The sequence below is a fragment of the Meleagris gallopavo genome, chromosome 4, assembly GCF_000146605.3.
Source record: "Meleagris gallopavo isolate NT-WF06-2002-E0010 breed Aviagen turkey brand Nicholas breeding stock chromosome 4, Turkey_5.1, whole genome shotgun sequence".
Taxonomy (NCBI): domain Eukaryota; kingdom Metazoa; phylum Chordata; class Aves; order Galliformes; family Phasianidae; genus Meleagris; species Meleagris gallopavo.
Window position 1 is genome coordinate 66,009,195 of NC_015014.2, and position 17,201 is coordinate 66,026,395.

The following is a 17,201-nucleotide window of genomic DNA, read 5'->3' on the forward strand; positions in this document are numbered from 1 at the left end:
CCCTTCCCCAAAAAAGTCTTCTTAACACTTCCTGTGGCGATAAACCCTGAACAAAACAACATGATGGTGGTTGGACAGCTGTTACAATCCTTCCCAGCATCTCAGTGCTCATCCCAGGCTTGGCTCTGCTGTTAGGTCAACTGTATAGCCATTTTTTTGTGTGTTTTATGTCATTTTATCTTCTATTCAGCCATGACATCCAGATGTGTGTTTCAAGTAAGAAAAGAAAATGATTGTCTGGGATTTCTGGCCTTGTCACTCCTTCCCACTGACAGGTTGTGACATTATTGTGACATAAGTGTTGGAAGGGACCTAAAGGGACCATCAAGTCCAACCTCAACACAACAATGCTGGCAAATAAAGGGGATAAGGGGTCTATGCATTCCCCATGTGCTTGGCACTGCCACAGAGAAAGTCTCCCAAACCAGGATCAGCATGCCGTTGGCTCTGCTGCCCATTGCACCAAGTTCAGGACAAACTCTTTCCATGGTCCCTGCTAACAGCCTGAGTGCCCCTCAGTCAAAATCTGTTCCCTTGCTCTGTGCCTGTTGACTTGACCCGAAAATATGGCTTAAGCCAACACTGCTAAATAACCAGATAAAAGATGCACAACAGGACATATCAGACAGATGACATGATCCTCACCATGCGGATGGGGGCAAGGACTGAGGAGTGTCCTTTGTGGCACTACTTCGTGCTTCGTGGTCTTATCCCTCCAAGCTAAGGCTTCAGGAACTGTTGGGAGCTATGAGGATGTTGTTATCAGCATTCCTGATGTATTTTTGGAGCCCTGTTACAGTGACCCATTGTTTTCTGGGGGGTGAAAAAAGCCTGCTTGGGGAGTGTAATGTTTTTAGAGCTTGATATCAGCTGAAAGCTGGTTTTTAGGGTTGGGAGATACAGAACAGCTTTTATCTGTCTCCTTGAAATAATTTCAGGCTAGCAAGAAAAAGAAAATAGAAACTTTTAGAAAAGTTTTCCTTCTTGTCAGAAGTCAGAAAGAACAGCAAGCAGTGAATAATTGCAGATTTTACTGTGCAATCTAACTGTAGAAGGGCTGTGCCTTGGAGCTTGGTGCGGAAACCGGGCATGTGTTGGAGGATTTTCCACACCAAGTTTGACAAGAAACAAGAAGTTGGCTGGCTGGTCTTGAATAACCCCTCCTAAGCCTACACAACAGGTCCTGGTTTTTCATGAAAGCTGAAAATACCAGCCTCCCCCAGTCTTTCTTCCCCACCCTTTCCTCCATGACATCACAGCTCGCAGCTCTCTGGAGGATGCTGTTCAGCATCTTTCACAGCCAGCGACTCCAGGAAGGGACATGGGCTGCAAGTGGTGCTGTGCCAGGCTCTATGGCCGGTGACGTGCTGTCTGCTAGATTCTGATATAAACAGAATGTCCTTGGGACTGGTACGGTGGAAACACGCTAAGGAAGCTCCCACACCTCCTCCAATAGCGCATTTTCCAAAAGCTGGCGTCCCGCCACTACCAAGTTCTCCATGCTTAGGGCCATAAGCATCGCAAACAATCAGCTGAAAACAGTTTTTCACCTTTTAGGTCAATCATCCTTTCTCTATTTGTGCCCTGGTGATGCCTACCCACTCAAGGTGATTGCTGCTTGCTTCGCACTGTAAGTTAAAGCCAGGACTCACGAATTTTGCTCTGGGGGAGAATTTTCTTTGGGTTGGGCCCAGTGAAAAATTGAGTTTTTCCTTTGAGCTTCTTAGATCTGGCCTTAGTGTACATAAAATGCCATGTGTTCCCAGCAAGATTCAGCCCTTCCAAAGCCTACCCTGCAGCCAAATCTGATCTACATATTTACGAGCTTGTAAACAGGACGGGGCGGGTGAGTTCACATTCTTAGAAAACCAAGTGCAGAGAAAAGAACTTCTGAGTTGGAAAAACAAAGAGTAGTCTTGGGACCGACCCAGCAAACACAGTGATTTTTCCAAGACTCAGATGACTTGCTTGGGAATTATTCTCCTCTTTCTCTTCTCCAGGATTTCCCAAGCTTTCTACTTAGTGGGAAAAGAAAATACACATTCTCAATGTTTCTGACAACAGTGGAAGAGACAGTTTGTCAGAAAAGGGATATCTTGTCTTGGAGATTGGTAGAAGCCGGGCTTCTGTTTGTGGAACCCACAGAGGAATAATAATTATTTGCATAGGAATCTTTATGAGAATACTCAACACTGCTGAAAGGATTTGCATAGAGAAAGCCAGCTGCAGTGCTTCACACAAAGTCATTGTGTTTGCTAATAAAAGCAAGAACCAATAGTCTAGAACAGTGGTTCCTAAGTTGTGGCCTCCAGACCGCACTGGTCTATGAAATCTTGATAAATGGTTAATGGAAAAACAGATTTAAGGGGAGCCAGGCAGTCTGTAAAAAGTGATGAGGATTAACAGCTTCTGCTTCAGAAAAGCTGGAGAACAACCAGTTTAAAGCCCTGTACTACACTGATTCATCATTTATAGATATAGAAGAACAAAGTTTTGTGGCAAGGGCTGAGGAAAAATTTTTGCAATCTACTTGCAAAAATCTTTGATGACATTCCATGAAATATATGCATCAAACAAGATATCAGAGAGTTAAGTCATAGCAATGTGTCTACTGACTTACCCACCTTGTGGGGAAGATTGTCATCACTTCATTCATTGTAATACCTCAGGTTTCCTCAAGTAGATTACTGTAATGAATCTTCAATAGATCACTCCAGAATAATTTTTGCCATCTCTCTTCCTTAGTTGTTGTGCATTAGTCTTGATTCAGCATGCATTTAATTGAGTTGGCAGCCACCTCTATGCTATATTTTCATCTATCTAAATAATGATGCTGATAGTCATAAAATTCTTGTTGATTTTTTAGGATAGTCCATTAAATAAGTCATACAATATTTCCTAATATTGACCAAGTGCTGCATTAGTGTGAAGTCTATTGGGAACCTCTGCTGACAAAGACTGAAAAACAGATCCAATGGATTGCCAATGGAAGCCAGTTGGAACGCAGAGAAGTAGAAATTCCCCTTAAATACACACACCTCCTTTTACAGAGGGACTGAATGGATACTGTATATTCCTAGCCAATCCCATGTTGAACTTAGCCCCATATTGACTTCACACAGCATGTTTTTCTTGGGAAATAGCAAGGTCACAGCAGTTTATCACCAGTTGTATGTCTAAGACAAGAAAGATACAATGGGATGATAAAAATTCCTCAAATGTCCTATATTTAACCAAGTCACACCCGTGAGACAGCAATGTAAACATCAGGAAGCTAAGGACATAACTGGAAGGCTGTTAGCTACATGCTGCTTGGAGTTATGGAGCACCAAAACAGCGTTTTGTGCAAACCAGCAGTTTAGGAAAATATTATCCATGACGGGGAATTTTCACAGGTTGGCTTCATACACATTGTGTGTGTATGGTTAGCTGACAGGGAACTTGAATAAGTAGCATCTGTGGATTATCTTTGCCTGTAGTTGAAGTTTTGTCCATAGAATAACAGAATTATAGAATTGAGTTGGAAGGGACCTTTAAGATTCATCCAGTCCAACAAACAAAATGTGCAACGTTCCACTTCCAAGGCCACGTCTACTCCTACTTTACAAACTTGCCTGTAAATCCTTCCCTCCCCCACGGGCCAGTCATACTGGTTGCATTACCCAAAAGTGTGTCCAAGACGTTATCATGCACGGAAGAGATCGCCAGGCTCAGATGCAGCAACACCATCGTGCTCAGGACACTCCAGCGTTTGCACGACAGAGAGCCACGGGAGTGCTCCTCTCTGAATGACACACTGATTTTTGTATTGCCCTGGAGGGAACCTAGCAACATCGCATGGCCATTGTGTTCATTCAGATCCCGAGCCAGATGGAAATTTTCTTTTCAGAGGCTGCTCCAAGCTTGTTTCCTCTGTTTAACCATGCAGGCAAGAATTTCACTGCGGTCTCTGTTGTGCTTGCTCTAACATCAGCAAGTGAATTCCAATCCTCATCCTGCTCAAACAGAAAGATGAGCTCTTGACATGCAACTCGGTTACCCTGACTTCTTCCTTCTCTCTGGAGACTTATTATTGTTATTTTTCCTTATTTGCATCAGGCAAATAAAAACCTTCCTTGTATTTCCCTTTGGATTTGCCAAATTGGTGAATCTTTCAGACGTGCTTTTGTTTTGTTTTGCTTTCCTAATTTTATTTATGTCCTTTTGCTGAGTCTCATAATTTTAAGGTTTGTTTTAAAGTTCCCTTTGGGGCTGGAATCAGGCTCTTATCTTGAATCATTAACGAATAGGCAGTTGGATATACATCTATCTTTCCCAAGCATAATAGATGCTGCAGAAATATTACTTTTAAGGGAGTCTGTTCTAGGAGCCAAAAAAAAAAAAGAAGAAAAAAAAAGCCGACATCTTTGTCTTTTTATTAATCCTGTGACTCATTTTTAAAACCCATCCTCCTACATACCTCCGATGGCAAGTTCATCAGGTGACTTGGGATTGATGGTCAACAGCAATCAGGGTCCTGACTTCATTGCAGGCATGAGACAGCAAATGGGTCAACATTGCTTTCTACAAAATGTGAAGCAGACGTTCAGTCCTGCCCTTCATTTCCTTGCAAAAATGTTTTCTTAACCATTTTTCAAAGCTTTAAAAATGGAGAAATGAGCTTGGTTTGCAACGTTCAACCCCAGATGTGGTTTCAGAATGTCTCTGCCTTTGCTCTGCCAGGTCCTGCCCAATTCATGTCCACATAGCTCCTGTTAGATATCAGGAAGCAGTGAAAAAACTCTCATACTGCTGACAGAATTATTTGAAATGGATGGTTTTACAAATCATGCCACAGGGCTACAGAGCTGGAAATCGTGGGAATCCACTCTTACCTCTTCTACAGATCCAAGACTCTGTACATCTTTAGAGCAAACTCTATGCAGCAGCAGGCCATAGTCCCCAAGGGTAAATTAATTTTCCTTTATTATTTTCTGCAAGACATTTGTCTTTATAGATCCCTAAGTAAAGATGGGAAGCGTTAGATTCAGTTCAAGGTAATGAATCTTTATGCATGATGCTAGCATGGGGTATCCTGTTCCTTGGAAGAATGCTAAAGATGCATGCTCTTCCTGGAGATTGCCTTCTGCTGTTTTCAGTTGTGTGACCCCAAACAAAGCATCAGTGGCCTCCCAGCCTACACACTGGGTCCAGACCTGACTTCATTGTAGTTTGGAAACTTGATCTCTGCTCTCTGGTGACAGTGACAGGACTAAAGGGAATGGCATGGAGCAGCATCAGGGGATGGTCACGTGGGGGTTAGGAAAAGGTTCTGCCCCAGAGTGCAGAGGACGTGGAATAGCATAGCCAGGGCAGTGAGCACAGCCCTGAGCTGCTAGAGCTCGAGGAGCTTTTAGACAGTGCTCCCAGACACAGAGCTTGCAATTGGGATGATCCTGTATGGAAAGAGGAGTTTAAGTTCATGATCCTTATGGGTGCCCTCCAATTCAGGATATTCTATGATTCCAGACTTCACAGTCTCTGACCCAAAGCCTCTCTTAGGCCCCATGCACTTTCCCAGTGGTCCTACAGAATAATTAATCTCTTGCAGGAGTGATGGGTCACTGGAAGAACAGCCCACCAGAGTGGATCTTTAGTCTTAAACAGACGCTTTGCATTGTATGCTCTGTGATGTGGCATAAAGGCATATGGAAGTGATTAAGGGTGCAGAGCTTGCTGCAACATTGCTAGGGGACTTCACAGGCATGTCTTGTTGGCCTTTTGAGAACAGTCTCCATAGTGAATTGTTCCCTGGATGAGATGTACCTGGAGGGATTGAGCTGGAGCATTCTAAGCAAATTAACACTTTGGACAAGTTAGGTTTCTGTTGGTAGATCCTGTAGATGCTGTTAGTTTAGATCATAGAATCGTTAAGGTTGGAAAAGACCTCAGAGCTCATCCAGTTCAATTGCTAATCCAACCGCACGACGCCCACTAACCATGTCCCTAAGTGCCACACCTACCCATGTCTTGAAAGTCTCCAGAGACAATGACTCTACTATTTCCCTGGGCAAATGTGTGTGTGACTCTTCATTGAGCCACCCTTTGTCACTATGGGAGGTTCACTGACAAAATATTCCCAGTGATGGGAGTCACAAGGGAAACTGTTGCATAGAAAGACTGCAAGACTCTTCCTACGACAGGAGACCATGAGATGCCAGTGACGCTAAGAATGAAATTCATCCCAAGTCACCCTCATCTGCCTTTATATAAAATGGTATCTACCCATGAGCTAAGAGTCCAGTTGGGGAAAACTGAATGTGATTCACCTGGCCAGTATGGGCTAAAGCTTCACTATGAGACGGATTACTCCATCCATTCCACTGACACTGTCAATTATGCTACTGAGTGCAAGAGGAGCCCTGGGACCTTTTTAGATGCCTAAACTTAGATGGGTGAGTTGGTTAGCAGGTAGATTTTCTTGGAAAGATTCACATGGCAATGGCTTGCCTTGGTGGTCCACATTCACAGGATTGCTTTGAGAAAAGTCCCAGTGAGAGCTCTGAGAGTAAAAAAGGGCAATTTCATCCAAATTTCTACTGATGTGGCATAACTTAGAGGAAAGCTAAGGAGACATCATAGAATCATAGAATCATAGAGCCCTTAGAGTTGGAAAGGTTCTTCAAAGGTCGATATCTCTGGGCAAACCACAGCATATTAGGAGAGCAGTGAATTACATCAGTAAATTATGTGAATAAGGTTCTGCTACATTATTATTTGCTTGCTTGTGGGAAAACCATGCTCAGTTCTCAAATTTGATATGCTATTGAAAGTGCCAAGGTTCTCCAAAGCTTCCAGAAACCTCCATGGATGGCATCTTCCATCTTTGCATCTTCTGCCCTCAGTTAACAAGGCTTCCCTGAGCCCCACCACATTGCAGACTGTCCTCTCTGCCACAAGGACCTTGCATTCCATGGACTGATGTGCTTTGGCGTTGCTGGAGCTCTCCAGAAATAGCCTATCCAACCACCAGTATGGGACAAAACAGTGCTGCCAAGAATGTCAGCAAAAAGTAGGGAAGGGGTGGTTTCTCCATACTCTTCTTCCCAGCAGGATCAGTGTGCAGAAGGTCAGAGAAACAGGCATGCCTACATGCAGCGATGCACACAGGCAGCTTACCAGGGTTTGCATTGGCATGACAGAAGCTGTTGCTTATCTGCAGCTTGTTTATGGGGCTGGGCCCATGTGCTCAGTTGGAAGGCTCACAGGCCTGAGGAATTTCACTCAATATCCTAATGCCGTTGTCCTCTGGGGAAAATACTGGAGTCACTGTGAACGTACTGTCCTCCTCCCTTCGCCAAGCAGCTCTTGAATCCATCCTAGGAAGGCATCACCACAAGATATGCCACCAGTTGCAGGGAGATGTTAACCCTCTATGAACCCAGATATGCCTGCAGATGACCAGAGGAACTTATTGACAGTGGATGGAGGAGAAGGTTGTAAAAGACTAGCCAGAACTTCAGACTCCCAGCCCCACACATAGGCAGAAGTCTTTGCTGATATCCAGCCCATTGTCCCATAGTTTGGCAGACATGTCAGCTGTACTGTCCTTCATAGAAGTCCAACAAGGAGGAGTACAAGCTGTGTAATAAGTGGAAAACTGACAATATATGATTGCTTTGGACGAAATTTAATTAATTTACTTCTTATGAGCCTGGAAGAAAAGAAAGAAAACACTTTGACTGTGGCCAGAAAAGACCATAATGAGCTTCATGCTCGTAAGTACTTTATGAACTAGAACTCAAAAAAGACTTTCAGCTATCCCCCCCAAGAGCACTATTATATGGATATACATATATCTAATAGGAGAAAATGAAGACCTCAGTAGCATCTGCAGAAGGCAGCACAGAACTTTTTTGACCAGCCAATGGAAAATATGAAAGATGAAGCTCTGCATCCCACCCTGCCTGGGAACATCCTCCACCAAGATACAATTGGGAGTTCAAAAACAGTGCTGTGACACAGGTCCTAAAACCTTTGGACTCCATGTACTGCCTTTGATATTGCCCTGTTATGTTTTTGATGTTTTGGGATCATCCAAATATGATCTTGCACTGTTTTCAAGCTCAAGTGCTAATGTATCATTTCTCCTTGCTATACCTGAGATTTTATTCCCGTTTAATATTTCTAGATCTTGGAAGTATCAGACTTTTTCCTGAGCATTTTAGGTGCCCATTAACTTAGTGCTTTCTTCCAACACCATTTCTGCCCAGGGAAGCAGTGGGATGGTCAAGAACCGTGGAGAAATGGCACTGAGGAACAAGATCAGTGGGCATGGTGGGGATGGGTTGGGTTTGAACTTGGGGATCTTAGAACTCATTTCGTGATTCTATGATCCATTGTCCTACAGCTCAATTCGTAAACCTTCCATCTATCAAAATATAATTGAATGTTCGTGTGTACAAAGAACAAGCTAATTCTCTCCACACTTTATTCTTTTCTTAAATTCTTCTTAAAGGCCCTAAAATCTCTTTCTTAGAAGTAACTTCCCAGTACTTACCAAGATAGCCAAATGCTCCAGCATACACAAGATTACAAGCCAGTGAACTATTCCTGTTCTGTTCATCCCAGTATGATCAAAAGAGGAAACCATGGATGCACACAGTACACGTTTCTTCCAAGGGGCATGCTTATTTGCATGGTAATGATGATGATAATGAGCCCCTTGTCTTCAGATGTACACAAGGTTCTAGGGGGTGAACACCAGCCAAAGTTGAAATACAGGGAATTCGTAGCTTGTGCTATTCAGTTTGTATTCACAATCTGGATGCTAAAACAAAGAATATAGCACAGAAACTGCACAGTGTAGTGAAGTTTTATTTTCCTCTTTCTCAATTCAAAAAAAGTATTCTGCATAAAGCCATGGTTCCTCTAAGAACTGAGTGCACAGTGCAAACAGGATTCACAATAATCTGTGAAAGAGATGATGGCAATCGTCCTCTTTCTCTAGTGGGTAAACCGAGGCACAGAACCTCTCCCTTGACAAGAATATGAGTGAGATTTCATGCCTTGAGGATTTGTTTGCCTGCCTCGGCCCCCAGTGCTCACAGCAAGCTATGGCAGAGTCAAGATTGGACAATGTAAGGTCTTACTGCAGAGCTGAAAGCCAGGGAACCCATAGTCCTGAAGCTTGGACCAGGGTGGAACATGGGGTGAGTCCAGCAGGAAAATCACAGGATCATAGAATAGCTTGGGTTGGAAGGGACCTCAAGGATCATGAATCTCCAACCCCCTGCCACATGCAGGGTCACCAACCTCCACATTTAATACCAGCCCAGGCTGCCCAGGGCCCCATCCCACCTGGCCTTGAACACCTCCAGGGATGGGGCATCCACAGCCTCTCTGGGCAGCTGTTCCAGCACTTCACCACTCTCTGGGTAAAGAGCTGCCCCACCCAAAATGTATCCACCCATTCCTGCCAAGACCAGAAATTAAGGATAGGAATTGGTGTTGATCTTAGAAACCTACCGCTGGTCCATGTTGCATCAGGATGGAGTGTTGCATCAGGATCCTTAGGGTGGGCTGGGGGTGCAAGAAAAGGGGAAGGCTCAAAGCCGAGGTGGCTGGAGAATGCAGAAGACACTAAATGCAGTGCAAATGGAGACTGCTCCTTCACTGCTGGGGCCTAAACACTCCACGGATGGTGTTTCTGTGGTTAGATTTTGATGTTGTGAGTAAAGCAGCCAATAAAGCTCTAAATTCAACACTATCCCAGAAGGAATAGACTCTTTGACTCAAACACAACCACAGCAGGGGCACGGCTTCTGCAAACCTCTATCCTAGCTCTGTTTGAAACCATGGACTGCACCACCAGAAGCTGCTCATTACTCCGCAAATGCCATCCATCTCCATGACAGCTCCAGGTCTTTTCAGCACAGAGACATCAGGCCTGCTTGCTATCCTTACTGAGTGCCACCCACAGCACATATTGACAGCCAGCATGAGCTCCAGCCCTATGGCTTGAGTTGACCTATGGCAGATATTTAATTTATACTTCCATGTGTGTGCGCTTTCCCTGTCTTAATCATCAGAAAATGTGGATATCTCTCTATGTGTGGGGTAGCCCACATACCCCACTGTGTATGAGCCAACATACCCCACTGAGCCCCAGTTACAGACTAAGTCTGTCTGCAAACTCTGCACTGTGGAGGGGTGGATGAATGTAAGAAAGCTTTGCTTAAATCAGAGCTCTGAGTTTCCAGGATGATGGCTTTTTGGTTGTTTAGTGGTTGTTTTTTTTTTCCTATCAAAAAAGTAGAAAACTACCACTGTGGGGACTTTTAATGCAGTCTGTGGAAGTTCAGAGCCTTGGTTCTGAATATCTGGCACCTGTTTGACTTGACTGTTTTGACACCAGGCTTTTGAGCATGGGGAAAATAATAATGATATCCAGAGCTAATGTTATTTACTAAAATACGAATTAACGCTCAGTCACATGGTGGCATGATTTGTCATCCAGAGCTAAAATTAAAAGAAATTAAGGCTGAGTCAGAAAGTTATTTCGGATATGAATGGGTAATACTAAGGGATGGGGCCATGTGGGAGCAACACTGACATCTTCTGGCTGCAAAGAAAACCTCAGCTGTTTTAGGAAAACCAGCAGGGACTTCCAGCACGGAAGGTGTTTAAGACCAGGTTGGATGGGGCCTTGGGCAAACTGACCTTGTGCCTAAATCAGTGGTGGGTATCCCTGCCTGCAGTGGGGTTTAGAACTGGATGGCCTTTGAGGTCTGCCTCCTCAGATTATCGAATCTTATCCCCAAAACAATACCCACAGACATTGCTGTAAGGTCTCAGAAAGCAACTCAGTCCCGAGATATGGAAGATGCCTCATGGATTTGGCTCTCCTGCATCAGTTTAGAGCAGGACAGTGACTACAAGCCCTGTTACAGTGGAGGCTGGGTGGCTCCTGCCAAGAAGATGGTATTATCCATCTTTATGTTCTATGCCTTCCAGTATTATAGTGCTCAGATTTTCACTTTGATATCAATAATATTGCAAGCCAAGGACCTAATGTCAGAAACACACCTTCAGCTTTCTTTCTGGGCTCACCTTCCAGGAAATGGCTGTCCACCAGCCTTGCAACACTGTGCTTCCATGTCCTTCCACTTTTTCTAATCTTATTTCTTTCCATCTCTTCCAAGGTTCTTTCTTCCCATCTCTGAAGCCCTCGGAAATGGTCTTCAAGGTCATCTTCTGGCTGGGATACTTCAACAGCTGCGTGAACCCCATCATCTACCCCTGCTCCAGCAAGGAGTTCAAGAGAGCGTTCATCAGGCTGCTCAAGTGCCAATGCCACCGCAGAAGACGGCCCATCTGGCGTGTCTACGACCACCACTGGCGAGGGGCCTCGGTGAACAGCTCTGTGCAGGACTCCGAGACGGACCTGAGGCCCAGGATTAGCACCCTGAACAGCTCCTTCATATTTAACTCCTCCTTGCAGGAGAGAGCGAGCAAGAGGCGAACACTCAGCTTCAAGGGCTGGAAAATGCTCACTCCTTTCCAGAAACCAGCATCCGCCCAGCTGAAAGAGAAGATGAACAGCCTTTCTAACAAAATCCGGGGAGGGTCCAGCAAAGGAGGGGTGACGGCCACCTACAAGACAGAGGTGGAGTCTGTCTCTATTGGGATCCCTCATGACTTTATGGAAACCATCGACTATCAAACATATGATTTAACTGACTGCTGTGGGTTGAGAGAAACGGATATTTGAAGCCATTGGGACAGGTGTTGATGGTTTCTTTAGAGGTATCTTGCAGAAAAACAAAGGGGTACCATCTATGGGTCTGTCAGGCAGACTGGAAGCAGCAATCAGGTATAAAATGCAGTTGCCCAAAGGTTTTAGAAGTATCCTCCATGGAGACATCAATTCCTTCTATGGGATTATGCATTCCTCAAAAAGAGCCAGTGGAGTATCCCATTGTAATGAGCTGTGGCAAGAGGGGGAAGTGTGGGGTGCACATGGCCTTCAGAAAAAGTCTGTTTCCTCCAGTGAGATGGTTATCTTGTACTTTGGAGGAAGCTGTTCAATTAAGGGAAAACAAGATGTCTTCTTTGCCTTAAAAACACCACTACTGGAAGAACTGAACCCCAAAAGGTGCAAACTCTGCCTTAGTACACATGATAATGTTTCCATCCGGAGGTGGCATCCAAAATGGATGCTGTGAGCAGGAGCTGATCCTTTAGACAACGTGCTGGGAGCTTGCAGGACTGTGGGGCTTAATAGGATCTCTGGCCCAGGCCTTTGCCTGGTGAGCAAACAGCAGTATTCCCAAGCAGGGACTGGGGGATCTTGTCCCTCAGCCATCATGTCTGCAGTGCCCAGAGCTTTGCCACCACCACATTGTTTGGTTTTAGGACAGAGGAACAGTCCAAATGTATACACTGATCCAATGGGCATGCAGGTCTTTCTTCTCTAATTCCAACTGTGACACATTTCTCATTCCAGTTTCCAGTGAAAAAATGTGCAGCCCACTTTGTTCCAGCAAGCATCCTGCTGTGATACAGAGAAAGCAACTCCTTTTGAAGTTGGCCATCCCCAGTCTTTTTCTTTCCTTTTCTTATTCTCTCTTGCTGTTTCTGTCAAACAGCACTGAGTAAAGATGCATCCTAGGTGCTTTGCTCATGCTCACACTCAACCAGAGCTGTGGCTCAGCAGAGGTGTGATGGGCAGACATAGAGCCATTTAAGTTCTGGTTCTATTACTCATATCTTAAATGGAGCTGATGTGCAGTGGGACCTCCCTCACATGGATGCATCTTCTCTCCAGTCAGAATCATACTGGAACATGAGGAAACAGTCACATTGCACCAGGAAGATATATATTGGGTACTGGGAATGATTTCTTCATGGAGAGGATGGTCAAACACTGGAACGGGCTCTGCAGAGAAGTGGGGGAGTCCCCATCCCTGGAGGTATTCAAGAGGTGGATAGATGTGGCACCAAGGGACATAGTTCAGTGATGGAACTAGTCAGGTTGATGGTTGGACTTGGTGAACTTGAATATCTTTTCCAACCCAGATGATTCAATGACTTTATATTCATGACTCCTTTCCTAGGCAGCTTCCTTGTTCCTGACACATCAAAGCCTTAGCAGCACTTAACCTTGGTTAGTGTGGACAAAAGCTGTGTTCATAAGAGTGTGGCATTTTATTTTGCCCTACTCGCAGTCTCACAGCCCCCTTCCCTCAGGAAGGCACCATGGCCTCCTCCCAGGATCTCAGCAAGGATGGAGTTGGGACAGGATAGCCCAGCCCCAAGCTCACAGACCCCAAGCTGAACAGTTCAGAAAAATTTGCTTGGCCGTGTATTCTAGGCATTGTTTTTATCAAGTTTCAGACTGTCAGTGAGCCTAAGAGTTTCCACAAATAATAACTGTAAGATTTAGTCATGGGCAGAGGCACAAGACACATAGGTGGTGGAGGCAAAGTCTGAATCTGAAGGTGAATTAAGGATGGGAACATGAAGATCAAGGGTGGAGACAGTGCTGAGTATATTCTGGATGGAAACTCATCCACATCAGCACTGTCCCCCAGACCTTTCAGGAGTCATTCATGAGCATGCCTACTGTACATTCACCTAATCATTTTAAGGATGGCTATCAAAGGAGAGAAACAACTCCCAGGCATGGCATGGAGAATGCAACTTCCTACCTGCTGTTCATCTGCTTTAAAGGAAATCTAAACCCATGCTGAGAGATGGCACTCAGAGTAGACCCTATCTCAGCACCCATAGTACCTTTCTGCCCCTTACTCAATGCAACGGACTCTGAACTGGATGAATTACTGCAGATTTTGACCAAATATTTTCCTCCCAGCCGTTAACCTCATCAAGACAAATGGGCAGCATTGCACTTACACTGAACTCAAATGCATTACTACCTGCCTGTGAAAGTCTAGCCAAGGGGAAGATGGGCGTTTGCCATTAGATTCTTTCTGATGCTCAGGAGCAGATCTGCCTCAGTGCCGCTGCACAGCCTTGGTGGGTATCCAGCCAGACACCCATAGCACTGAGTAAAGTGCTCATCCATGACCATACTGACACACATGCTCTCTTTATTACTTTTATATATGTAATATATAGAGAAGAGAAAGAAGGACTATTCTGAGTTTTTTTCTGTCTCTTAATCCCAATCTTTTAAAGACGTATAGGATAGAAAAGGAGGATTAAATCTGTTTAAGCATACATATGCATACACATATGCATACACGTACAGCAGTGCCCACACCCATTTACTTTCCCCCATTGTAGCTGTGGGTGTTTAATCAGGCCCCAGAAAATACTCTACAAGGTGCTGTAGGAAAAAATCTCAAATTCCACACTAAGAGAAAATACTCATTTCTCACCTAAGGCCCTCCTTTCTTTTAGGATATTGCATCAGAAGAATCCGTACTGGGACTGGATTCTGTACATCCTCATTTAGGGGAGACTGGGTCTGCCTGTGCTCCAGGGGAAGAAGGACAATGTTGTATGAAATGTGACCTAAGTATTTAAGCTTGTGCATTTCCCTCTGATTCCATTAAACTCCAAGCTTGGAAAAAACGAGCTCAGACTTCAGAAGGTAAATTTTATCTGATCCCATTGATTTTTGTGGACCAACAAGGGATGTGACCAGCTGAGGATAAGATCCCATTTCTCCGAATTTTCCAAGCGAGCCATTCCCAAAGCACTCACCCTTGGTTATCCAGTAGCAATCACCTCATTGCACTGGCTTTGTGCCACTGTTGCACCATCAGAGCTTGCTGCTTCAATGAGTCGAGTGTTGAGTGATGAAGAGCAGTAGACTCTCACGAGTCCCATCTGAGGAAGAAGGAACGTCCCTGTCAGCCTGAGCTGGACAGCAGTTGGGTTGCATTACTATTGTTTACAGTGTGTATATAAGTGTACATTTTCTTTAGCAGACATTGGAATTTTTTATGTATAGATTTTTATTTTTCATTCCCAGACGTATTTATTAGCCGGAGTTTTTCTGTTTTGTGATTCAAGTAATGTTGGATTGATGTAAGCTCTATGAAACAAAATGCACATATTTTTGTTTATTTGTACCAAATACATGCACAAACCTGTCTAAAACATGGTTGTGAACTGCTGCTGTGTCTGATTTTTATAACAGAGGTTGTAGGGGATGAGGGAGGGAGGAAGTAAAAATCTGTATACTACCAGCCACTGTGTTTTTCACAAAGGCTTTTTTTTTTTTTAATTCCACAAGGATTATCGTTCCCACGGGCAAGAATTTGTGATGACAAGTCAGAAGAGAATGTTGTCTACCTCATGCCACATAGGGATAAAGGGGTTGGACCAAGCCATGCCTTCTCCCAGGTACTACCTGCAGCAGAAGGGATGTGGATGCAGCCATGGCTTGTGAGAATGAAGGAGAGCAAGAGGAGGGAAAGCTATTGCACAGTCTGTGGGATTTGCATGGTTTATGGGATTTGAGTTTTTTATGTCATTGTTTGGTCTGGCTGGGATTATTCAGTCAGTAGAAGAAGAGGCTCAGGGGAGATATTATTTCTCTCTACAACATCCTGAAAGGAGATTGTAGTGAGGTGGGAGTTGGCCTGTTATCACAGGTAACAAGAGGTTATGGCTTTAAGCTGCTCCAATGGAGGTTCATATTAGGGATTAGGAAACATTTTTCTTCAAAAGAGTGTTCAGGAAAGGTGATGGAGTCATCATCCCTGGAGATGTTCGAGGAAAGAGCAGGTTTGGCACTGAGGGATACAATTTAGTGGACATGGTGGGGATGGGTTGGTGTGGGGACTTGATGATCTTAGTGGTCTTTTCCAATCTTAATGATTCTATGATTCTATGATTATGCTCAGATCTGGTGAATGAACTTCCATCAGGATAATTAAGTTTTTTAATGAAAACTGAAATCTCAGCTTATTGAAGATTTCTCTAGGGAGAAAAAAATCATTTTTCTTCTAAAGTTCAAATTCCATCATCATTCACAAAACAAACAAACAAACAAACAAAAAAACAACACTAAAAACCCTACCCATGGTGAAATAAAACAGCATTTCACATGCTCCAGCTTCACTTTAGATAGTTCACTTCCCAAAATGCATCCTGATGATACCAGGCAGCAGTTTCCTCATGGCTGTGCACCATGGGAAGGACTCTTAAGCTGGAAATCCCAAAGAGGAGAAGAGGTTAAGAAGAGAAGATAACTGCCCCACAGAACTCTAGGGCAGCATCATATAACAGAGACTGAAATGCAGTGAAGGAAGAAACAGAGCTCTGAAAGCATCCAACAGAGGTATCCCAGAAATAGTTCTTTGCAATGCAAATGATGGAACACAGCCCAAGGCTGTCTGTCCTTCAGAAACAGCTCTCTGATTGCAGCTCAACACCTCCAGGATAGGACTGTCATGACTGACCTATGTATTTTGGTTGTGCCTGTGTGTGGTTGAGTCAGGCTGATACTGTAGAATGAGGCAGATGCCATGTCTTCTGGCAAGCCTGCAGCAAAGGATGCTCTTGGCTGATGCCACTCTCAGTTTTCTGAAGGGACTTCCTTCCTTTCTGCATGACTGACAAGCTAGGCTGATGCCCTGCTTGAATTCCAGGAGGAAAGTGTTAGTTGATTTTCTCTAGGGCATGATGAGCAAGACTCATGCCATAGTCACAAAGGCTGAGTGAGTCTTCAGAGCCAGAACCACAGTGCTGGGCTGAGCATCTCTCCTCATTCCAAGTTTAATCCATGGAGAACATTGTACGACCTGTGTAACCAAGACACAGTTGGGGATTAGGGTTGTGTAGTGAAGTGTGATGGTGGTCCAACATCTCTCCCAGTTTGACTCAGTCATTTTGTCTCATTGCAACCCTTAAAATCACAGAATCACAGAATCACAGAATCACAGAATTGTAGGGGTTGGAAGGGACCTCTAGAGATCATCGAGACCAACCCCCCTGCCAAAGCAGGTTCCCTACACCAGGTCGCACAGGTAGGCGTCCAGGCGAGACTTGAATATCTCCAGAGAAGGAGACTCCACAACCTCCCTGGGCAGCCTGTTCCAGTGCTCTGTCACCCTCACCATGAAGAAGTTCTTACGCACATTCATGCGAAACTTCCTGTGCTGCAGCTGATGTCCGTTTCCCCTCGTCCTGTCTCCACGTACCACTGAAAAGAGACTGGCCTCACATCTATGGCCGCCACACCT

At 44.5% G+C, this 17,201-nt stretch overlaps 1 protein-coding gene across 2 annotated transcripts in view; it reads left to right on the forward strand.

Annotated features, from left to right (window-relative positions):
• Window positions 1–15,113, forward strand: part of ADRA1D (adrenoceptor alpha 1D) — a 39,680-nt gene extending 24,567 nt beyond the window's left edge. Inside the window, exons 2-3 of one of the 2 annotated variants that reach the window (XR_793488.3) lie at window positions 11,184–14,019; window positions 14,407–15,113. Coding sequence is in view for 1 of the 2 variants with exons in the window: in XM_003206056.4 (XP_003206104.1) it covers window positions 11,184–11,752 (569 nt within the window). In the remaining variant the exon portion in view is untranslated. Of the gene's footprint in view, window positions 1–11,183 lie in introns of both variants that reach the window. The other variant, XM_003206056.4, reaches the window with a different exon arrangement.
• The last annotated feature ends 2,088 nt before the right edge of the window (window positions 15,114–17,201 follow it).